Consider the following 23914-nt stretch of genomic DNA (forward strand, 5'->3'; position numbering starts at 1 on the left):
GCGGAGGAGGGCGGGCGGGGGTGCCGGGCAGGGCGCTGCTCCTACCCGCGGCTGCACGGCACGCCCGGCCCTGCCCGCGCCTCCCGGGCGGCGGGGCGTAGCAGGGGGAGTGCCGGCCGCCCGGGCGCGGAGCCGCCGGACACCGCCGCATAAAAGCCGCGGTCGTGCCGCGCTAAGCTTCCTCGGCTCGGCTCGGCTCGGCTCGGTCCGGGGCGGAGCCACTCCGACGGCCACATGACAGCCGAGAGCCGGCTGCCGCCGGGCCCCCCGCCGCCACCCGCGCCGCTGGAGGCGGACGCGGTGCCGCCGGCAGAGGAGGCGGCGGCGGGGGCGCGGGGCGGGCGGCGCCGCCGCAAGCGTCCGGCAGAGGGGGGCAAGCCGCCGTACAGCTACATCGCCCTCATCGCCATGGCCATCGGGCAGGCGCCCGAGCGGCGACTGACGCTCGGCGGCATCTACCGCTTCATTACCGAGCGCTTCCCTTTCTACCGCGACAGCCCCCGCAAGTGGCAGAACAGCATCCGCCACAACCTCACTCTCAATGACTGCTTTGTCAAGGTGCCACGGGAGCCCGGCCGCCCCGGCAAGGGCAACTACTGGACGCTGGACCCTCACGCCCGCGACATGTTCGAGAGCGGGTCCTTCCTCCGCCGCAGAAAACGTTTCAAGCGCAGCGACCTATCCACCTACCCGGCCTTCCTCGCCGAGCGCCCCGCCGCCCCCTGTCGCCCCCTCCCGCTGCCCGCCCCGCCGCCCTCCGCCGACCTGCCCCCGGCCCCCGCCGCCGCCTCCTGCGCCTTCGCCGCCGCCTTCCCCGCGCAGGGCTGCGCCCACGCCGCTCTGCCCCACGCCTACGCCTCGCTGCCCACCGCTGCTGGGCCCTACGCGCCCGGGGGCCACGGGCCGCTGTACGCGCCGTCGGGGCGCATCGTGCTGCCCGCCCCCTCGCCCGGCCCCGCTGCGCTCTACGGCCGCCGCTCCCCCGCGCCCTTCCCGCCGCTGCCCCACGTCTACGGCGCCGGAGGGCAGCTGAGTGCCGCCGAGCCCGCACCGCGACACGGCACCTACTCTGGAGGCCCCGACAGGTTCGTCCCGGCGCTCTAACCTATCCCGGAGGGGCCCGACAGAGCGGACTGGAGCCCGGGAGATGACGGAGTGAGGGGGTTGCCCGGCACGGCTGCTCCCGGCGCTGACCGGGAAGATGCTGAAGAACCTTGGTCTGCACCTATGCATTCTGCCTTCTGCCTAGGCTTCCTGGGGAGGAGTGTCGCACTCAGCCCTGGGGACCTGGGGTGTCCTGTCCAGCCCTGTCTATTCTCGGCAGAAAAGTCCTAGGGACTCCCAAGTGCTTGGATGGGGCAAACAGTCTCTTCTACAGACTTTACTGGAGCAAGTGCACAAAGCTTCCTGCTAGGCTCCCACGCTCCCACACAACCAACCGGGCTCCTCTGGTCTACCCAGGAAGATTTCACATTTAAAAGTCTCTCTGCTGCTGATGATTTTTTTTTAAGAGAATTAAATGTCTGTTGATGAGGTGAAGGAGGGAGGCAAGAGGAAGCATTCCCTGGCCTCATCCAGGCAAAGCTGTAAAAGCAGAATGGTGGCACTGATGTGGTGGCATGTCCCTGATGGCTATTGCTTTAGCCCCAGGATTTCCATCAGCAGTGTGGCCAAGACTGGAGAAGGTTTTGATGCCATGTCTACAGAAAAAAGCATCAAGTTATATCCTTCGAGGTGTTGTGCTCTGTGCTGCAGGGGTGGGAACAGTGGTGGGTTTGGAACTACAAAAATTTCTACTCATGAGCATGCCCAGCCCCTGGAGGGGGGACACAGGGAGGCTGTGGGACCTCTGCCATTGGAGGTCTTTCCAACTTGATTGGACAGAGCCTGATCTGCCTCTGAAGTCATAGCCAACATTGAATCTGGACTTGTTTGGAGTGGAGACCTAATCCTGAGGTCTGCGGAGGTACTTACAGCCTAAATTACTTTGATCCCCAGATCAGCCCAGCTCTGTATGTAGCCTAGAGAAATTGGCATATATAGGAGAAATTTTTTGTTTCTGGAACACAAGAGGCAGGATATGTTGCCTTTTCATCTTCAGTTGTTCCACTTTCAAACTTTCTGGGGATGGAAAAAAGTCTAGAGAAGATATGGAGAGGGAACAACTAATAGGAATTGTGTGAGATAAAAGCTTGAAACTACATTTGTGGGGAAACTCAAGCATACCCCTCCCAACAGATCCCACCACCCTGGAAAGGAGTTTGGAACAGTAGTGGGTACCTAGGGCTCTGCTTGGGGCTCTGGGTGTAGAGGGAGTCAACACAGCCCTGCTCCCAGGTCTTCTTATACAACTCCTTTTAACCACAGAGGTGGGGAACCTGTGTGTCCAGGGCCAGGAGGAGGCTGGTGAGAAGATCCTGCAACGTGGTGGGGCCTTGTATGGGGAGAGGAAATGAGAAAGTGCAGCCAGGACCTCAACAGGAGCTTTGGAAGAACAGATGGGGTGCATGTACACCAAGTCTCTCTCACCAGAGAAGGGTATAGATCGTAGTATAACTCAGGTTGGAAAATATCTTGGGAAATTTCTGTTCCAGTCAGGTATCCAAATCAGGGTCAGCTATGACTCAGACCAGTAGGCTTAGCCCTATGTAGTTAAGTGTTCATCACCTCCAAGGATGGAGACAGCACAGTCTCTTTGGGCAACCTGGATGTCCCTGTTGGGGAGAAGTTTCTCCTTGTACCCTCCATTTAACACTTCTCTATTCTTATTTCATGTTTACTGTCTCTTGTCCTACTGCTGTGCTTTGCTGCAAAGGGTTTTTGATCCCTTGAAGACATCTATATCTTCTGCTCTGCATTTTTCAGATGAGGTCCTCAGCAGGATGAAATTTGTGTAGAGGCAGATTTCTTGCTTTCTGTGTGTGCTGCGGTCCACATATCCAGGTGGGACATGAGGGGGGAAATGGAGTGAAGCAGGAAGGTTGTTGGGTGTCCTCACAGCACAGCTTGGTGTGAAGAGTAAAGCCCTCTCTAGTAGGTGGGCAGGAGAAGTTGTACCTTCTGTGGGGCTGTGAGGTAGGAGATGAGTTTTGGATTCAAGGGTTCAGAATACCAGAGATGGCATGTGGTGAGGCAGTGTCTGGGCTGGGAGGCTGAGAGTGACCTGATAGCACTGCCCTTTGTCTGTGTACCTGCCTGTGGCACTGCAGGAAGCTGCTGTCCATACACAGAGCTGGGGAGGCTGCCTCATGTACAGAGCCAGTGTGGGGCAAGCACAAACACCACTCAACTCTTTGGCATACTGAGTCAGTCAGATTTTTCCCTTTCTATCCTTTCTGAAGCAGTACGTTGTATCTTCCTTATTCCTCCTGGTTCTGGAACATCCAGAAGCTGCTACCATCCTGGAGACAGCTATTTCAGCCAGGGGCAGGTCTCTCCAGCAGCTGTGCTAACACCTCTCACAACTCTCCTTTCACCATCTGGAAGAGGATCTGTACACTTAGCTGTGCCAGCTCCTAGTATTTTTGATAACTGCTGGCTCTGCTTTCATTGCCTGCAAAGACTGGACCGTGTCACTTTGACAGAAAGCCATGCCAACCTCTTGCTCATTTGAGGGTAGCTGGGAGAAGAGCTGTCTTGACTTTTAATGCCTTTCTTTCCTTCCTGTAGAAGCAGTTATCAATGTGGACCAGATAATTTTCATAGAATCATAGCAGTGCTGGGTTGGAAGGGACTCATCAGGATCATCAAGCCCAGCTTCTGTACCTGTGCAGGACACCCCAAGAATCATACCATGTACCTGAGAGTATAATCCAAATGCTTCTTGAACTCTCTCAGCCTTGGTGCTTGCTCCCTGGAAAGCCTGTTCCAGTGCTCAGCCACTGCGAAGCTTGTCATTGGTCACAAGAGTGAAGAGCTTAGATGTCTTCTGGCCCTTGTTTCTCTCATCTTGTTCTCTGCTTCAGGCTCATGCCAGTTTAGAGTTCAGTCTAAAAAAAGGTCACCAGTGATGATACAGGTTTTGAGGAAGATTTTTCTGAACTCAGTTGGCATCTGTAGGCAGTTCAGAGAGCAAAACTCAGTGTCTGAAGGACAGGCCTGACAGATCTTGGTGACTTAGAATGCACAGATTGGGTAGGTTCAGTTGTGTATTGTTTGCAGAGAAGGTCTAGATGTTTGTTCTTGTTTCTCTCCAGATCTTTTATACTTACAAACTAGGGAAACTGGGCATATCTAGATGGTAATTTTTTTGCGGCAGGTACAGTTATGAGCTTGCTGCATTAAGAACCTGAGACATGGTCAAAGACTGCTTAAACTTTGGTCACAAACAGCTAGAAACCCTGGTCAGAACTGGAGAGCTACTGGGACCATTCAAGGGACTCTATATCTGTGTGGGTTCTGTGCTTCAAGCTTTTTTAGGCAAAACTAGACAGCTGTACCAGCCCTTTGCTAGTGCTGGCAGTGCTCCAACCTCCCACTTGCAGCAGGCCTGGAGACTCCAGCAATCCCTTCCCACCAGCATTGCTGTGGTTTTGTGGCTGTTGGAACCTCTCTGAGCTGTCCTGTAGGCTCAGGTGCCAAGGGTGTGCTGAGCACTGCGGGTCTGTCCAGGCTGTGCCTTGTGGCGCTGCCCCTGTGCCCATGTGTGACATGGGTCTGCCTGAGCACTGACAGAGGAAAATACACTTGTCGCATCCTTGGGGAGCCATGGGGTTGGGTCTGTCTGTGAGGATATGGGGATATGCCAAGAGGATACTTTACACAACTGGATCTCAGTGTATGCTTGTGCCATGGGGATATGTTAAACATGTGGGTCTCAATGTGTTTTTTGTCTGGCACATTGCTTGTAATTCTCAGGCACCACCAAGAATAAGAAAAAGATTTGATTTCTGTAAGTTTTATTGTAAATATCTGAGAGCCTTCTTTTTAGCAAAGTTAGTCTAAGGTTCAAACTACTTTTTTGTTTTCTGTCTGAAGAGCCCAATAAATCTGCATTATAAACCTGTAGGAAAGTCTTAAATATGAGCACTGATAGAAGAGAGAGAGGCCTTGAAAATGCTCATTCCTCAAAGGACAGAGCCTCTTGGTTCCTCTTCTGTCTAGGTTCTGGTATAGCCAGGCCCTGAGCAGATTTTGAGAAAGAAGTGGACTGTACAGCCTAGGAGAACTTTATATTCTGTATTGGAGATTTTTTAGTTTTTTGTATTTCCTCTTCTATTTCACTTGAAATGGAAATAAATCTTTGCATTGTTTGTGATGAAATGTCTCTGAGTTTACTCTTTCAAGACTTCCTTGTACTCTTGAGACTGGGAGACATACAGAGACATGCGTGACTTGTGCCACTCACTCATTGCTTTTCACCCTGTCTTACCTTGGCATTTTTTGGTCTTCTGGGTTGCTGAAGCCATCAGAGCCAGCAGCACCAGGCCGCAAGTGGCGTATCAAATATCCACAACCCCATGAGTCGTCTGCTTTGAGGGTCTCCTGTCAGGCCACAAGCATGCCCTAGACATCAATGCATGGCTCCGTCCCAGCCACATGTCTCTACCAGAAAAAGGACAGGAAGGGAAGACTACTACCTGTGAGAGGAACAGAAGCTCAGAGATGGGCAAGGGGATTGTGGTTGGCATTAATTACTCTCTGATGCTCCAACATGAAGCTGGGCTAGCTAGAGAAGATGTTACTGCTGGAAACATTACGTTGCCTGTCCTGTGGCAGCAGCAGCAGAAATGCTTCATCTTGCCTCCTGCATGCCAGGCTAGTTAGTGTTTTTGGCTGCAGAGATGGAGTTCCTGCAGTCACAGGCTGACACTGTGTTCACCTTTTGCAATGGCAACATCTGTGGGAACAATTCATCAAGCAGCAACCATAGCTGATGGGGGATGTAACAGGCCTTGAGGGGTAACTCCACACCTCAGGATGATGAACTGGCTTGCACATGGGTAAAATGATGGCAGATGTTGCCCCTTCTCCCACTGAGAGGGTGATGACTGGCTTCCTGAGGATGTTTGGGGGATAGTGAATTCTGCAGCTGTTGCCCTGTCAACGGCCCAAGCTGCCTGGAGGGCAATGAATGAGATGGGAACAGGTAATTTAATCTGCCAAGTTACCAAAGAGCAGATAGGAAAATCTTCAATAGCTTTGGGACTTCCAAGTATGATTTATCTGCCTTTGAAAGTGAAAAGAAGTGGATCAAATCTATGAGAAAGAGGAGGCAGGGGAGGCCCCTGCCATTTAGCAAGGAGGGCATACCTTGGAGGGAATCCAGAGCTTTGTGAATTGTAAATGGAGGGCGGTCCTGTGTACCTGGAGCTGGGCTGTATCCTTTACCTAGAGCTGCCATGTCAGTGACCAGAAGGGACATCCCACTCACATGGGACCTGGAAGTGAGCTAATGTGAGCACAGGAAGGCTGATGGGGCTCTGACTTTACAGAGTAAGGTGTATGAGAATACAGTGGTCCATGTTGGCACAAAAAACAATTTTACACACTTGTCTTGATGTAATCCTGAAGCGTTGATTTGTTGGAAGCCCTCTCTAGACAGCAGAGCTGATTTTTTAACTCAGTCCAGTTGAAGTGTATGTCTTCTCATGTCCAAGGTCAAGAAGTCAAGGTGGGAGATGGTGGCAAGTGCTATACCTGGAAGCTGGTGTTATTTTTGGGAGTTACTTTTGGATGTGGTGCAGTCATCAACCCCTCTTTGTGTGGGCAAACCTGTGGGAGGGAAGCCCAGCTCAGGGCTGCCAGACTGAACTCTCACTGCTTCTGCCACATTGGAACACAGGGTGCAGCTGGCCAACATGAAGTACTCTGGCCACACTGCTTGGGCTAAGAGGAAAAGAGGCTGTATCCTAGCCTCCTCTGAGGCTAGGATATTAACAGGAAATTAAAAGGACTATTATGTGCTCTGGCTGAAAATCACCATGGAAAGGAGGCAGGAATATTAACTGTGGGCTGGCACAGAAGAGCTTACTGAGCTCACTGCTATCCCTTTTCTGATGCCAGGAAGCTAAGAGTCACTAGCCATTTAAGAATTTAGAAAGCTGTTGTCTGGATGTGAACATGCAAAGAGATCCTAAATGATTAAGAAACAGCTTCTGACCTTTTTTGTTCAGTATCAGCACCAGAAGTCTTGGTCCAATTGCTGAGACACAGCTTGCGCGGTGCATGAACCACTCTGAGTCAATTATCCCTGTGGTTGGCTCTTGCAAGGACACCATCTGCATCTCCTGTTGACCTCTTCCACTTGGAAAAGGTGCTCATGAATCCAGGCTGTCAGCTTCTGAGGCTAACAAATGATGTCCAAGGCCTCCTATCACTTCTACAGCCATATGTTTTAACACATGTCCTGTCATCAGGCTCACTGGAGTGCTGGCCCTAGAATTGGCCAATTAAATAGGGGCTCCCTAGCCACTCTTCATCTGTTCTCAGGTTTACAGTGGCAAGAATAACAGGGGAGGAAGACTTACAGAGTATCAGCATTTGATGTTTTCAATGGGCAGACCATGATGTTTTCAGAGAAGGTTTCCTTCCCTTCATCAGGAGGTGCATACTGATGATGATTTCTTCCTTCTCCACCTTTGGGTACACTAAAGTTTATTGCTATATGTGTATTCTTTTTCAGTAGTTCTCAAATTGTTTTGGTGGTTTGGGCGGTTTTTTTGTTTGTTTGGGTTTTTTTTTTTGTTCTTCTTATTTCCTCTAAAATTGCCTTTATTTGAATAACATGCATTATTCAAATAAAGTCTTGCATTTCTGTAACAATGAATGCTCAACAACTACAATAGACCTGGACCCTGGAGTTATAGACAGATCGGGCCACGCCAAATAAATGCCTAAGTGAGAAGTGCCACCCTGTTACAGTGTGAGAGGCCATGCCTGAGTGTTATTGTTGATGTTGGTGTTTTTTTCATGGAGGAAACAGAGGATAATTCAGAGCTTTGTCCTTTATGTAGGAAACATTTGTTTGAAAACAAAAAAATTTTCTTTCTTGGGTAATTTCTTTTCCATTTTGTTTTCATGGAGGTTTTCTCCACAATTCCCTTCTGGAGAAAAGGCAAAAGAAAAGCTCTCTTGAAGCAGCCAGGGAAAATGGTTTCATGCCTTCCCACTTAAGTGGATGTAAGATATAGTACCTCTCTGCCACAACAGGAACTGAGCTTAAATCCAGGAAGACCTTACACAGTTGGGGAGACCTCATAGAACCTTCCACTATCTAAAGGAGGCCAACAGGAAAACAGGAAAGGGACTTTTGACAAGAGCCATGTGCTAGGACAAAGGACAATGACTTCAAAGTGAATAAAGGTGGATTTAGATCAGGTATTTGGAAGAAATTCCTGTGAGGGTGATGAGGCACAGGCACAGGTTGCCCACAGAAGCTGTGGATACCCCATCCCTGGGCGTGTTCAAAGCCAGGCTGGATGGGTCAGTGTGCAGTCACGGGGGAGAAGGGATGCTCTTTAAGGTGCTTTCCAGTGCAAACTCCTCGGCGCTGCCGCTGGGGAGCACTGCGGGCCGCACGGAGCGGGCGCCGGCGGGCGGAGCTCGCCCGGCCGGAGCGCGGTACCCAGCTCCCGCGGCGCGCCCGGGGGCTGCGCCTCCGGACCGCCGTCCGAGTTGGGGCCGACAAGCAGCCGTGCCCAGGGGCATGTGATTCATACTGCACCCAAGCTCCGCTTTAGCGCTTTCATGAATTTCCAGGGAGATGGGTCGGTAGAGGAGAGAGTTGATAAAAGCGTCATTATAAAGCCTGCAAAGCGCAGTCTCACTATTTACCACACAAGCGATATCCTGGTTTCTTCATGTTTTCTGTGTCCTGTCAGTGAAAACCTCAGGTTGTCTGAGGAAGACACAGGCACAGTTCATGCTCAGCACCCTGAGTCCCTCTGGATGCACTGAATTTCATGCAGTGGGCTTAGGACATTCCCCCTGCCTTATGTGAGCCCACAGCAGGAACACTGGATTCAGTTAGGGTAACCCAGTGCAAGAAAGTCATTCCTATATTGGAGCTCAGCTGAGGCCATCAAGGCAGGGAGCTGGTGTGTAGGACAGGCTGAAGGGATCAGGGTTGCTCTCATGGAGAGCAGGTGAGCCTGGAGTCTAACTTGCAGTTTGAAAGAGGCTTACAGAGAGGATGAAGCTGGAGTCCAGCTGGCACTAAGATGGAGAAAGGTCAAGGAGCTAAAGCTGTGCTGAGGGCAAGCCTGGTGGCACATAAAGGAAAAACATTCTTTCCTTGAAAGTGAGGCAGCCTTGGGATGAGGACAAGGGAGGGATGATCTCACGTCTTGGTCGGCATTTGATTGGAGAAAGCCCAAAGCAGTCTGGTCAGACTTAGCCATGCTCTGAGTAGGGGTTGGATCAAGATCTCCAGAAATCTCTCCTCACTTAACTTTTCCTTAAGTTAAATAATTTCCTGGTGGAACAGGAAAGTCAGGCCAGGTGGTGGAGCTCTGATGAGCCTAGCTCGACACACATCTTTGGTTTGTGGCAGCCCTGGCAGCATTATAAAAGTATTTCTTTAAATAGTGAACACAGGATGGGAAGGAGCAAAGCTAACAAGCTCTGAGCAGGAAGTGGTTGCCAAAGAGGGAGTGGGTATTTGCTGTCTCCAGGATTTACTGCTTAAAGTCAATATTTGTAAATTAATTAGCAAATGTTTCTTATTATGCAAGAATAGGCACTTATGGGGTGGAATGGCTTTCATTGACCTGTGGCTTTTGGTTCTAAGTTGCTTGCCAACTTCTTTCTGCTGAGGTTTAGATACAACTTCACTTCTACTAAGGACAGGAAGATCCTTCTGGTTCAAAACGCCACACATGAGCAACAGCCTGCCACAGATCACCCCTGACTTTTAGCAAATGTGGGGGACCCCGTATATTAAGAGTAATTTGAGAAGTGGGAAGCCAGGGTGCACAAATGAAACAACTTCCCTTGTCCCATAGAGCTGGAAGCAAATTTACTGAAAGGACACTAAAAGGTAATCAACAGGGACAGAGGAGACTCTGGTTCTCCAGGATATGATGTTAGGTTTCCTCTCCTTAGCACTCGTGTCATGGGTGTCAGCACTCAGGATGGCTTCCCGTGCTCTGCAGAGGGGGGTCAGGACCTGAAACCCTGAGAAAAGCTCACAGGAGCATATTCAGTCCAGCCCAGTTGACATTTAACTAATATCCTGCTGAATCTCACTACTGAGGAGACAACTACAGTGCTTGTGTCCACCGTGTACCACAATATACCTTCATCTCTGTGCCTCAAGGAGCAGGTCAGAGCATCCTGGAGGAGCCTCAGACAGCCCTGCCAGTTTACAGTACACCAAGGATCACTGTGTTAGGCACTTACCTGGCTCCCTGTGCCGGCCCCATAGCTCAGAAGTTATTTCCTTGCATCCATATCCTTCTCTTTGCCAGTAAGGAGGCTGCAGTCAGTTAAAGGTCTCTGGCCTCCCCCAGACTTCCCCTGCATGTCAGAACCAGATCATAGCTGTCATCCAGTTTTCACCCAAAAGGTGAAAATTTACTTTATTGGACTCTCTGTCAGTGGCCTTGGAGAAGGTTACTTGTTGCACTTACAAAACAGCAGCCTCCCTGTCCCAGATACAGGCAGCAGAACCTGCCTTAGGGGTACACAGGGACCACCATGACTCCAGCCTCACCCTGAACCCCGTCTGTATAAGAATGAGCTCTGTTATCTGTCCTCTCAACAGAGAAAGAACCAGTGCATGGTGAGTGAAAGTGTTGATTAGGATTACTTTATCATTCTCTTGTTCAGTTTGTGATAAGATTTGTTGTTTGCACAGGCACACCTTTCTTACTGTCTGCCAGAGAAGACAAGGTACATACGAGCAGCTCTAAGAGAGAGCGTGCACTACCTGGGATGACTCCAGGACTTTCTAGCCACCAGAGGCACCTCCACAGAGATGGACAGAGGTGCTTGCTCTGGTTCCGGCACATCTCCGCCCTCAGGAAGCTCTCCCAGCCCTTCCAGTGCAAGGATTAGCACTGCTGCCCATGTGTGCTTCAAGAGTGAGTGTTGCCCCATGTTCATGGACACCTCACTCTGCCAGGCCTTCACCACCTCTTACAGCTCCACTTCACAATGGAGAAGGTGGAATGCGGTTGTTCTGTGGCCTCCTGATTGATGTGAGCTGTAAGATGAGTCTAAAGCCCTCCAGAAGTTTCTTCTCTCCAAAATCTAAAGGGCTCTGGAAGCCAGGAGAGTTTAAATGTCTGCAGATATGGGTAGCATGGCTGCTTCCCTATCCCTGTCAGCACTATAGAGGATCAGAGAACAGGGAAGGTCCACTGGCTCTTGCTGGTCTCAGCCATGGCACATGCGGGGCTCCAGCAGGTGGAAGGGTCTCCTGGCCTGCCTGGAGCAGCCACAACCCCGCCTTTCGGCAGCACGGTGTGGGCGCCACACTTGCAGGAGGACCCCAGCACAACTGTGTTGTGTTGCTCATCCATAACATGACCTCCAGCCTCTGGCTCTACTTCAGGCCAGTGCAGCCTCAGCTGCCTTCCCCCAGTGCTTTGGTTTAAGAGCAAACCTCACAGATAGAAGTTCCTTCCATGCTGCAGGGCTTCCACAAGGCCCTCTTGTACCTTAGATATTTGGGGTCGTGGGTGAGGTTTGAGTGGTTCATGGCAGAGGCTGAGAGATGTTGTTCAGCTGTCGCCAGTATTAGTGGCTCAAGCTCAGGGCTGTGGCACAGAGCCTTGAGGGCTCTGGGACAGCAGCAGCAGCATGTTCAGAGACATAAAAATATCCCCCAAATCAGGGGTGCCCGCAGGATCTGGCCAGCCTTGTGCTCTGGGAGACAGGCCCTTGGGAAGTCAGACAATGGCAATATGACCTCCACTCCTCAAGAGGATAAGGATCCTCTGTGTCAGGATACTACAGGAATGTAAGAGAGCCTCTTCCCTCTTCCCTCTGTTGCATTCTTACAGGAATCTAAGAGAGACTTTTCCCTTCCAGGAGCAAGGACACAAGACCCAAAATATGGGGAGAGACACAGGGCACCCCATTACCTCCTGGCTTCAGGAGAAATCCCACGTGAAGACAGGGGAGATAGGAAGACAATGACTGTGCAGAATGTCTCTTGTCTTTGCCCCAAATGGCATTTTCCTGACAAAAGTGTATAATTCAGCCAAGTTTCAGCCCAATGCTCTTGGCTGTTTCCAACCATCTTTTGTTTGTCTTACAAGGTCAGAGTGAAGCCGCCCAGAAATTAAAACCAAAAAATATTTCCAGCTTTAGGAAAGCAAGGTGTTTATTGCAGATGAATACAGGCTATGAGAAACACTTTTAGATAAAGATACTAGTGCAAAGGGTGGTGGGGTTTATAGGGTGCAGTAAAAAGCCCAAGCTGGGCTTCTCCAGCCAGCTAAAATTCACACTGAGTGTTAGCTTTGTAATGCCACTCACATTTATGCAAATAAGTAATTACTTTCAGAAACACAGATGGATGCTGGACTGTATGACTGAACTGCAGGCAGAGCACTGTGAAGCCTTCCATGGCCCAAGCAAAACAGCCTGTTTGCAGAGAGAGCAGGAGGCTCATAAGCCACAGGCAACTCCCTATGGACTGTCTCTCTAGCCTGGAAGAAGCACAGAAAGCAGAGTGACAAGGAGAGTATGGGCTTTTTGGCTCCCAAGAAAGAAGCTGCTCAAAATCACTGTCCCATACTTATCAAAGTACTGTGCCATACTTTTTTGAGAGTAAAAATAAAAAATATCCCCAAAAAATCAGAAAGTTAATACAGAATATGTGGGATGAATTCGTTATCCTGGTGGTCATTTTCCAGAGGAGTATTCAACGCTTCTAGTATATCTGCTTCTGCTGGTTTCAGAACATCCTCTTCACCTATAAGGCATGTAAGAGACAGATAATTTTGTACTGGGGGCCTCTCATGCATTACCCCTCTGTCCCATGTTAAAGCCCCCCTGGCCAGTCTCTTGCAATTGCCTGGAGAAGGTGTTAGGTAGATTAGGGTGGATTGCTTGCTTTTCAAGGGCAGTCGCAGTTGTGGAGGAGAGTTGGAGAAGGTAAAGAAAGTACTGGCAGGTTTAAAGCCAGAGGCAATAACCACAACCCTGATAGTTGCCCACTTCAAGACCTCAGGGCTGGAGGCTGGACACCATCCCAGAGTCCAGGACACAAAATAGCTGTTTTCCATGGCATGTTGGCACCACATGCCTTGCATCAACAGGCCTTTTATTTCCCCCTGTGCAGACATTACTGGAAATGCAGTAGTTGATGGTCAAAGGATTGTAACTTCCTCTGAAGCAGATCCTTAGTTTTCGTGTTTTGAGGCAACCTGCATGCTTGACCCACTGACTGCTCAAGTGAATGTACTCTGCTCTCCCCACTCCAGATCTGGGAGCAACTCCTGCTGTAATGGCTGTAAATGGATTTTCTGAGCCCACACACCAGCCTGCCATTCAGACCAGCTTAGTTTCCTCCATGCCTCAGTCCTGGCAGTTTTCAAAAGTGTAGTTGCCTGCAGACACCCACCTTTTTTCCCAGTGCCCACTTTGCTCTCCCACCATCCCAGTGTCATTCCTGAAACTGGATGGACTGTGGACAGAGCACGTCTTGACTTTGGCTCCCCCAACCAGCTGTGACCATGAAAACCCTCATCTTCTCTCTACAGAGAAGACATCTTCACAGAGATATTTCACCCTGTACTAATATGGCTCTTAGCATAGCCACAGAAGTGTTCTTAGGACAAGGAGTTTTAAAGGACCAGGTCCACAACCCCATCCCAATGACTGACAATAATGGACTTGTGATCACTCCCCTGGACTCAGAGAGAGCTGTCAGTCCCCACAGTCCCACCATCCCATCCCCCCACCCTTTCTCAGCTACCCAAGCTTTTTGGGGTAAGGACCCAAGCCCTAGAGATGGTGTGGTGTTGTTGTCGATAAAGTAGGCACCCTTGGCTGACAATCCTCAGGAGGCAGCACTGCACTGCCCTCCAAGCCACCATGGGGTCAGCAGCTCTGCAGCAACTCACCAGCAGGGTCCAAGCTCCTGTCTGCCAGCTCCCCTTCCATTGCCACTGCTTGCATCCCACTGACCATGTTCTGGATGGTCAGCACAGATGGCTGCTGTTGAAAGCCTGGTTCAGGCAGTGCTGGCTCAGAGGGCACTGGCTCAGCCTTCTCCTGTGGGTCAGGCTGGGGGTCCACTGCTGGCTCTGACTCCAGGACAGCCTTGACCACCGTCTGACGGCCCCGTCCTCTTTTGGCTCTTCTGCCTCTCCTTTGCTGTTCGTTCTTATAGTCTCTGCCAGGGGATTTCACAGGGGTGATGACTTGGGAATAGGACAAAGGACTTTCTGCCCTAAGGCAGCTTTGCTTGGTCCCCCTGCTGTGATTGTGACCCAGTTCATCCTGGCGGAAGCTGCATATCTTCAGCCCCCCCTCCTGAGCCTTGCACAACAGCCTTCTGCAGCTGCACCAGTGGGCAGGAGCTTGGGTAACAAATTTTTCCTCAGCCCCACATTATGATTGAGGTTTGCTTGCTACCCATCCATCTCTACCCACAGTGCCTTTGTAGACCTTGAGCAGCTACTAGCTGCAGGTCCCCTTTCCCCACTGAAGACTGATGGCTCTGTCCTTGGATGAAGATGGACGGGATGGGCCATGTCTGGGCTCAGGTTAAGTGCACCACAAAAGCAATATGACAGAAAAAGTAAGATTTACCTCATAACCCACTGAGCTGAATCTTTCTCCAGGGCTTCTGCTTTTCTTTTCCTGAGCAACTCTCGGTCTCTCAAGCGACGGGTTATGATGACATCTACAAGGATAAAGTGAGTGCTAACGTGACATTCTGACCCCTGCCTGCCTGGTACTAGAGCACTGATGCAAGAGGCCATGATGAAACTCCTTGAGCACTGTACTTCCAGCACAGCCTCAGTGGGTAGGATCTGATGACACAGCACCCAAAACTTCCAGGCTCTGAGCCTGACAATTACTCTAGATTTCCAGTTAAAATTCCTTGGGGTGACCATGTCCAACCTACTCCCCACTGTAGGGACTTGGAGTGTGGTGCCTTTGATCAGGCATCAGTACAGACTGCAAGATAATTCTTCGTGTTTGCTCCATTGTTACCCTTTTTCCCAGAGAGCTGGAACTGGCCACCACTGAAATTGAGATATTTATCTAACAACAAAGAGAAAGCCTTGACCCACAGAATAGACAGTCCTTCAAAAAAGGAAGAACTCTGTGGGGGCAAGGATGAGCCAAAGGGCACAGCCTTACCCACATAGATGATCACATGCATTGGGCTGAGAGCTCGTGGGGAGATGGTGATCCACCCAGACACCAAGACAGGACTAGTACACACTGCTGGGGTTGAGAAAATTGGTCCCAAACACCACCCAACAGCCCCAAGCTGGTCTGCAGCTGTGAGGAAGGCCATGGCAGGGCCTAAGGAAGACTAACTGATGTGAGAAAGCTCCAACACTGGCTTTATTATTTGGGCAGAATGTGCAGGTTGCATACAGCCAGCAGCAGAGAGGAGGACTCCCCAGATCCCAGTCACCATCCTTCCTTGGCCAAGGTCAGCAATGTCTATTTCACTGACTGCAAATGGCTTCCCAAGACAAAGACCAGCCTAAAAATGGTTTGAACTTCATTTCTCCATGTCTTAGTCCTAAAAGACAGCAATCCCTGATGATTTCTAGTGTAGACTCTAAGCTGTTATAATAAAAACTTGTCTCAAATCAAGCAGTGTGAGATCCAATCCCAGGAGACACAGGGACCAACACTACTACCCTGAGGCCTTGAGGGAGAGAGAATTCTTCCCAAAAGTATACTGAAGAGGTCACAAAAGAACTGATTTTCATCGTTTCAACAAAACCCACACAAGTGGAAATGCAAAACTATGACCTGCTCCTTCCAGATATAATTGGATACAGCTCCTTTCACAAAAAGCCCCAGCTCATATTAAAGTAGTGAAATCAGTGAATAATTGTCATTTTGTCATTCCCTTGATCAGGTGCTAGAAGTGTCAAGGTGAGAAAGACTTCTCAGGCTGAGCTGGGATTACAGCTCTTTTATCCCAGGTATTTATTAAATGGAAGAAAAATTGTAGTGCAGGACAGGACAATGCAAAGACTGACAAGAGGAGTCAGTCTCTGCTCAAAGTAGACTTTTATATAAGACACTTCTGATAATTAATAATAATCTTACAGAAATTTAGCTTGGAGAGTATTTATGTTAGTCTATGCTTCAGTTCTCATCAAAGCAAGTCAACTTTAAAATTACATCTGAGTGCCCAGGACATTGTCCAGGGAAGTTGAGAATAACTGCAAGACAAGTGGGAGGTTGTTCCCTGACAGGAGTCAGTAACAGAGACAGTAGGACTCAGCCAGCAGGAGACGACTCTGCCATCCACATAGAAAAAGGCAATAAACTCCCTGGGAAGATGACATTACAAGTTGCAGTAGCAGGATCTGCACAGGGCCTCAGTTCAGCTACTAAAGTACATAATCCCTTGCACATCCCATTTGCAGCCAAGGTAATTTTCTTTTCCTTTCAAAATGTCTTGTGAGTTGTAAAGGCAGTTTTAGTTGCTTGCAATCAGTATCCTTCCAAGTCCATTCTAAGAAAACACCCCTAATTCACTTCTAACTGGTCAAAGGAAGCACTCCCACAACAACTCCAAAGCTGTCACCTGCCAGCACTAAGCAGGAAAGATCACAGTTAAGCATATGCATCCTGTTGAAAAAAATATTTACTAGAGGGCACAAAGAAACAGAAATTAAATTAAAAGGTAAAAGAAAATCAAGCTATAAAAACAATGAAGCAGTACTGCCAGTATGCAAACAATCTACTGATGCTCTCTGAAGGACTTAATTTGAAAAGCCTTTATATCTGCTTCTGTCTTTGGGATCTGGAACATAACATGTAAAAAGACATGCATTTGCAGTTAAATGTGCATCCTCTATGCCCAAGCATAGACTAATAATTATTAGTTCCTTTCTGAGAAACACTTGGTAACAAAAATCATGTTTTCCTCTCTCCAAAAACTCAAGTTAGGAATGTTCTCATCATTACCTGGCACAGCATACTCCTCATTGGCTGCAGAGGGTGGCAGGGAAGAGTCCGAAGAAGCATGGTCGTTGCCTAAACTCTCCATTGCTCTTTGCAGTTTTAATTAGAAAGCAGCTTAGTTCCCTGGAAACAGCATCTGGAGATACTGGTGCAGCATAATGAGAGCTCGAAAAAAATGCAGACTGCCCGCCCCAAACCTCTTATCTGGCCAGGCCACTAGGAGGGTAATACTATTCTCCTTATCAGAGAGCAAAGGTGTGTGAGTCTCTGTCCAGGATCTACTGTGTGGATTGCAAAATATATTAGTGCTTTTATACTTCAAACAATTCTAGTTCAGATAGGAAATTTACACTCACTGCTGCTAAACTGTGACTCAAAAGCTCTCCTTTGTAGTGGACATGGCAGGGCAGGATGTGGCACTGCCTCACTGCTGTTTTCCAGAGTGAGATGGAGGGACATGTTGTTAGTCCTTAAGGACCCCTTGAGAAGTCTGAAATGGGACATATGTTGTCTGAAGGTGTTTGCATAGGATCCTAGCAGTGCTGGTAGGAAGTGACATCCTTCAGCTTCCCTTATGGTAGGACTGGCTGCTTCACAAGGTCAGGATGGCTTTGTCATACTCTTTGGAAACCCCTAAGGATGGAGACTGTCACAGTCATGCTACCTGTCCAAGAGCTGCACCAGCTTCCTGGGATCCAGACAGAATAATAAATCCATGCCAGCCTGGTGTGCATGTTGAGGACTTCCTAATGATTCTTTGGTCCAGTCTCTAGTGGATCAGGACTATGAACAAAGCACTTCATTGATGAAGCAGGATGGCAATGGGAAGCCCCAGAAAAACCAATGGGAAGACCCAGACATTCCCTTGCCACCAAAGGATGATTTGTTTAAGTGGCTGTTCCTAGCAGCTTGTAGCCCCTTGCAGCCTCGGTCCTGCCTGCCCTGCAGGCTTGTGCAGGGACATCTGCAGGGCCAGAATCACTGCAAAGGGGAAGCTGCTGCCTGGTACAATGGCTTCAATGCTAAGAGCCTGTTCCTTGCTCTGTGGGGTGGCCAGGCCCCTAGATCAGTGCATGGGAAATGAGGAGATAATCTTGGTCTCCCTGAAAACTGCCTTCATAGTTTCTTATGCCAGGATAGCACAGAAAAGCTCAAGAGCATATTTTGTGTAACAATCCTGATGGACCGAAGATGCCTCTTTAGCCAGTTTCTTGTGCACTCAGCTGCTGTCAGCGCTTTTCTCCATGAGAAGTCTTTATGCACCGGTTAGATGCTAGTGCTGCTAATCCCTTCCCTCCCTGCCCACCATGAATTCAAAAGTGGTTCAAAGGTTAGTAGAAGGACTTGATAATGTGTCTACCCCCAGGTCCTCTGGGGCCTGACTGCCTTTCATGGCAGGGATGATCCCACTTCCTTGAGCAATCTGAGGACTTGCCCTGTGGAAAGCAACTTCTCAGGGATGAGCAGATCTGTCTGCCTCCAATCTTTGCCAATCTTTTTTATTTTAGTGTACATCCTATACTCTAAGCAGAATCTCTGTCTAAGTCATTGGAAGTTCCAGACCTTGAAACTTCATACATGTAGATTTCTTAAGATGAAACCTTGGAGGTCCGTGGTCATCAGTGCTGCCATTCTTCTTATCCCCTGAGCTACAATTTTGCTGTAGGGCTCCTGCCCTGTGTCCACTGCAGATTACATGGTACCTCCAGAGAGGTGGGGTAGGTCTAACAGCCCAAAAGAAGCAACAGGGTGGTGGCAGCATAGCCGATATGGGAAGGCTCTGATATGGGAGGGTGGGCCAGGAGCACGGATGTCATAAAGAGATGTGGGGCTACCCAGTCATTCACAGAATTTTGTTGCTCAGTCGCAAATGAAGACAAGGTGTGCCAAGCTGGTGAGGGTGTCCATGTTCCAGCACTGTGTGATGATGCAAAACTCTAGAGACACCCTGGTCATGCAGACATCTGGAAACTGTATCCTGGCAGGATACTTCACTGTGCAAAGGCATTGCTTTTGGAGGGGCAAACATGTCAGACCTTTAACATTGTTTCTGGTTTTGTGTCCCCTCATTACAAAAAACACAATATCACAGAACCATATCACGCTGGAACAATATCGCATTGGAAAGGACCCCCCAGGATCATTGAGTACAGCTCTTGTTCCTGCACAGAACACCACAAAATCACACTGTGTGCCTGAGAGCATTGTCCAAATGCCTCTTGAACTCTGACACACGTGGTGCTGTAACCACTTCCTCGGGGAGCATGTTCCAGTGCCCAAACAACCTCAGGCTGAAGAACCTTTCCCTGATATCCAGCCTAAACCTTCCCTAAATCAGTTTCAGGCCTTTTCCTCAAGTCCTGTCACTCGCCACAAGAGTGAAGAGATCAGTGCCCATCCCTCCTCTTCTCCTCACAAGGAAGTTGTAGCTGCAGTGAGTTCTCCCCTAGTCTCCTCCAGGCTGAACAGACCAAGTGACTTCAGCTGCTCCTCATATGGCTTCCCTTCAAGGCCTTTCACCATTTTTGTTGCCCTTCTTTGAAATTTTATAAGAGCTCGATATCTTTCCTATGCCCAAAACTGCCCCCAGCACTTGAGCTGAGGCTGCCCCAGGGCAGAGCAGAGTAGGACAATCCCCTCCCTTGCCTGGCTGTAATGCTTTGCCTGATGCACCCCAGGACATGGGTGGCCCTCCTGGATGCCAGGGCACTGCTGACTCGTGTTCAGCTTGCCACTGACCAGGTGCATTTCTGTGGAGCTGCTCTCTAGCCTCTCATTCCCCAGTCTGTACACACATGCAGGACTGCCCAGTCCCAGGTGGAGAAACTGAAGTGCTTGGAGCATGTTCAAAGAAGAGAAAAGAAGCTGGCAAAAAGTCTAGAAAACAAGTCCTCTGAGGAGTGATTGAGGGAGGTGAGGGTGTTGAGCTTGAATAAAAGGATCCTGAGGGGACACCTTATTGTTCTGTACAGCCTCCTGATAGTAGCCTGTAGACTGGTAGAGGTCCATCTCTTCTCCTAGGTAACAAGTAATAGGGCAAGAGGCAATGACCTCAAATTGCTCTGGGGTAGGTTTAGGTTGGATGTCAGGCTGCCCAGGACAGTGGTGGAGTTAATGTTCCTGGAGGTATTTAAAAGATATCTAGGCATGGTGCTTAGGGACATGGTTTCCTGCAGGACATGGTTGTTAATGGTTGAATTCTATGGTCTTAAGGGTCTTTTTCAACCTAAATGATTCTATATTCTGGGATGATTGCAGGTGTTATGAAGCATGGAAGGAAGGGTGGAAATCCCTGTGTGTTTCAGTGCTCCACAGGAACTTGGCGCATGCCCAGGCTGTGGCTAACTCAGCTTCTCATGCCAACCATCTACGTAGTCATCCCAAAGCCTGGTGGGGGCTGATAAGTGACTCTTGACTCAGCAAACCTTTGCCGTAACACATTGAAGAGATGGTACTGTGAATGTTTTTTCCATTTTGTCTGTCTTTGACCTTGAAGGGAGCATTTGTGAAAGAGAGTCACTGTGCCCCCAGGTTATTCAGAGGTGTTTAATGGAATAGATGGACTTCAAAATCTTACAGAGCTTGCACTTGCATCTCTCAGGAAGGAAATCTCTGGAAGACATTTGTCCCTTGACTGTAAAGTGCTTTAAATGCCAAGGACGCAATTTCAGCATCCCACAGAAAACTTCAATGGTTAGTGATGTGGAAATTACAAGCCACTTACTTTCAGGTTGTTTATGCACTGAAGTAGAGGGACTGAGATGTGGTCACAGCTGCATCCACTTTGCTGCAGAGAAATTTGTGCAAGTAGGTTAAATTTTATGGCCAGTCTTGGCTACATGAACTGTTGTACCTGGACACTTTACAGTGTACCAAGTGCTGCTTTCCTCCCCTTTCTTTCCACATTTCAGTTCAGCTAGCCCTGGGCCATTTTCACTGATGTGTCTAGTTTCCTCAGTTTCTGAGGCCCTGGAAGATGTCAACTGAGAGTTCAGCAACCTGAGCATCTCCAGTGTCACAGACTCCTCAAATGTCATTGGAGCTGCTCAGTGGGGGAACATCACCAACCTTAGGTACATCTCACCATGTCCCCACACAGCCTTCAACACACAAATATCCTAGGAGAGTTTTGTCCAAGGGACAAACACTCCTAGGACAGGATCCAGCCATTAGCTGGACTGCTTTTACTGTAGACACACCACCAGGCTTTGGATCTATGTTTAAGTCAAAGGTCTTCATGAGCCTTAAGAGTATCTGTTCCCCCTATCTGGCAAGGCTACTGCAAAGCACTATCCAGAGACCTACATATCCCTCCCTGCAGTCATGGGCAGCCCTGGTCAACACGGACAGCTGGGGGAGCTATGCTGCTGCCACTCTTGCAGGCTGTCAGGCATTTTTTCCAGTTTTGTCTCACAAGACATGACAAAGAAGCAACTTTGCAGGCTTGTCCTTCACTCTCTGACTTGAGGAAGCTTGTCTGGTTGCAACACACTGCTCTGAGAGCAGGACTACTCATTGCTCTGTGAAAGTGCATGTAAAAGCAGATAATCCCTTTCTATCCCTGCCTTGAGTGAAGCATGAAAAGATGAGAAACACGCAGATAAATTGAATAGGAAAAGAGAATGCAAAAGTGCAAATTTCATATGCATACTCTCTGGCACAGGTCAGGGCATTGCAGGCATCTTGCTGTCCACCAGCTACTCCCTGAGTTTCACCTGGCCTTGGCAGACACATATCTGTTGGGCTGCAGAGTCAGGCTTTCTGCAGCAGGCTGGTCTTGCACAGGCCCTGAGGTCTGTGGTAGTCTTCAATCACTGCCTTCAGCCTTCTCTTGGTCTGCCACTTGCTTTTGAGCCATGTGAAATAAACATCCAAATCCACAAGTCCCTGGGGAGGATGAGTATCTCTGAATTTGCTGTGTGTAGAGTCAACACTCACCCTGTCCTGTGGCTGCCCATGCTCTGACCTTGCAGGTCTGGCCTATTAGTCTGTGCTTTAGTTCTGCAGTTTCTGAATAAATGCTCCACTTTGTGCTGGAGGCATGTGGTTTCCCTCTTCAGAAGAGCTTTCTGGATGGTCTGTGTTGTTTTTCCTAGCCTCTGCACATAAACAGTCGTGGCCCTCGGGGCATACACAGCACACACACTCTCTTGGGCTGCAGCCACTCTGCCTGTGCAGCTCAAGCCATGGCATGGGGCTGAGATCCTGGTGACACTTGTCCACTCCAAGGGACAACAACACCCAGTTATGCTAAGCTGGGCATAACTTTCCACGCAGCCCTGGCAGAAAACTGGGATAGAGGTGCCCAAATAAATCCTGCCTGTGGCTGAGTTGGCAGCAGCAGGAGCAGAAAACCTCAGGACAGAAGTGAGCAATACATTTGTGTTGCTCACCGTGGATGTGTTTTGGCCCTACCAAAGCTTTTCCCTGTGGCACAGGGGAGACAGAAAGGTCTGCAGAGAAGAGCTAGCAACACAGAGAGTACCACACAGCCAGACCACCTCTTCCATGCTATTTGCGGACTGGAAGGGAACAAACAGCCTTGCAGAGCCTTGGGACAAAGAATAGGTAATAGGAGCAGCCATGGACAGGTGTCCCTTCCTCTGCAGAAATAGGAAGGGTCCAGGAAAGGAAAACAGGGAAAATCAAAGCTCTGTGACAACCCTGAGCAATTAGTCATACTACGACTTCTCAGCCTAAGGAGAATAAAGTTTTTTATGACAGCAGCTCCCTCTGAGACAGAAAATAGTGGATATAATCCATCTGACAGAGCACAGCTGTTTTATGCTTCTCAATACTATTTCCAGTTGCAGCATTCAGTCTGTCAGCAATGGCTTTGTTGTGCACTGTGGTGCTATGGGTGTCCCACCTGGTGGCTCCAGCAAGGTGCAGAACTGGGTGACAGGGTGAACTCCAGCTGACCCAGCACAATAGTCATAGCAGACACTGGTAAGAAGCAAGGGACTTCTTATAAAATAGGGAGTGCTGGACAGGACAAATGCAGATCAAGCCAATATGGTTAATCATACATTCTCTGTTTATTGTTTGTAAGATGGCAGTTTATATACACTTCAATATAGTTTACAATTGTGAGCACACTATCATTGGCCAGCAAGCATTGTTTGTCTTTGTGTTAAGGTGGCTAAAGTTTCACACTGCAGCCCTATACCAATTCACACCCAGAAAGCCCATTGCTCTGTGTTCACCTTAACATAATTTCTGACTACACCACAACTAATTTCTTACTGCATCAGAGGCTCCAAAGGCCTTGCCAGGGCCCATATCTGAGGCCTAGGTAGCTCAACCTCCACTCTAAATATAAATGGTGTCCTCTCTCTCTCAGAACTCTCGCTACACTGGTACATCTCCCAGACTCTGAGGATGGCCACTGACTTTGGGGAGCTCACTTGACCAAATGGTAGACCCCAGACTCCTATCAGATGCCTGAAAATTAGAGCTGTATGTGATACTATACTTTACTAGTATAGCAGCAAGTCAGAGCAACATGATCTCCTGTGAGTGAGCACAGACCTGTCCTTGGAAGGTTTCAGCTCACCCTGAAGCACTCTTCAAAGCTGATCCGAAATCTCAGCTGGTAATTCTGTACAAATACAACATCTGGTGAGGGACTGAAATGACCTAAGGAGGCAAGCCCTGCATCAGCCCTCTGATCTCCGCCACTGTGTGCAAAGGGGGCCCCTTGCCTGCCCAAGTTGTATTGCCTTGTTGCAGGTGTTTTGTGTGTCCTTGTGCTAGAAGCAGGACATGAAAGAGCAGAGGAATCCCCAAGACCTGCTGATACACACTGACACTATTACCTTGGCAGGACTGAACCCTGAAACAATCTCAA

General features: G+C 49.2%; 2 protein-coding genes across 2 annotated transcripts; one reads left to right on the forward strand and one right to left on the reverse strand.

Annotated features, from left to right (window-relative positions):
* Positions 1-234: 234 nt before the first annotated feature.
* FOXE1 (forkhead box E1) lies at positions 235-1104 on the forward strand. The gene has a single exon (XM_021537102.2). The coding sequence runs from the start codon at positions 235-237 to the stop codon at positions 1102-1104; it is 870 nt and encodes a 289-aa protein (XP_021392777.1).
* An 11149-nt stretch (positions 1105-12253) lies between these two features.
* Positions 12254-17225, reverse strand: HEMGN (hemogen). Its single transcript, XM_021537103.3, has 4 exons — positions 17068-17225; positions 14710-14803; positions 14019-14290; positions 12254-12865 (listed from the first exon to the last, which is right to left on the reverse strand). The coding sequence occupies exons 1-4, from the start codon at positions 17147-17149 to the stop codon at positions 12756-12758; spliced, it is 558 nt and encodes a 185-aa protein (XP_021392778.2). The 5' UTR covers positions 17150-17225; the 3' UTR covers positions 12254-12755.
* Between the last annotated feature and the right edge of the window lie 6689 nt (positions 17226-23914).

The sequence above is a fragment of the Lonchura striata genome, chromosome Z, assembly GCF_046129695.1.
Source record: "Lonchura striata isolate bLonStr1 chromosome Z, bLonStr1.mat, whole genome shotgun sequence".
Lineage (NCBI taxonomy): Eukaryota > Metazoa > Chordata > Aves > Passeriformes > Estrildidae > Lonchura > Lonchura striata.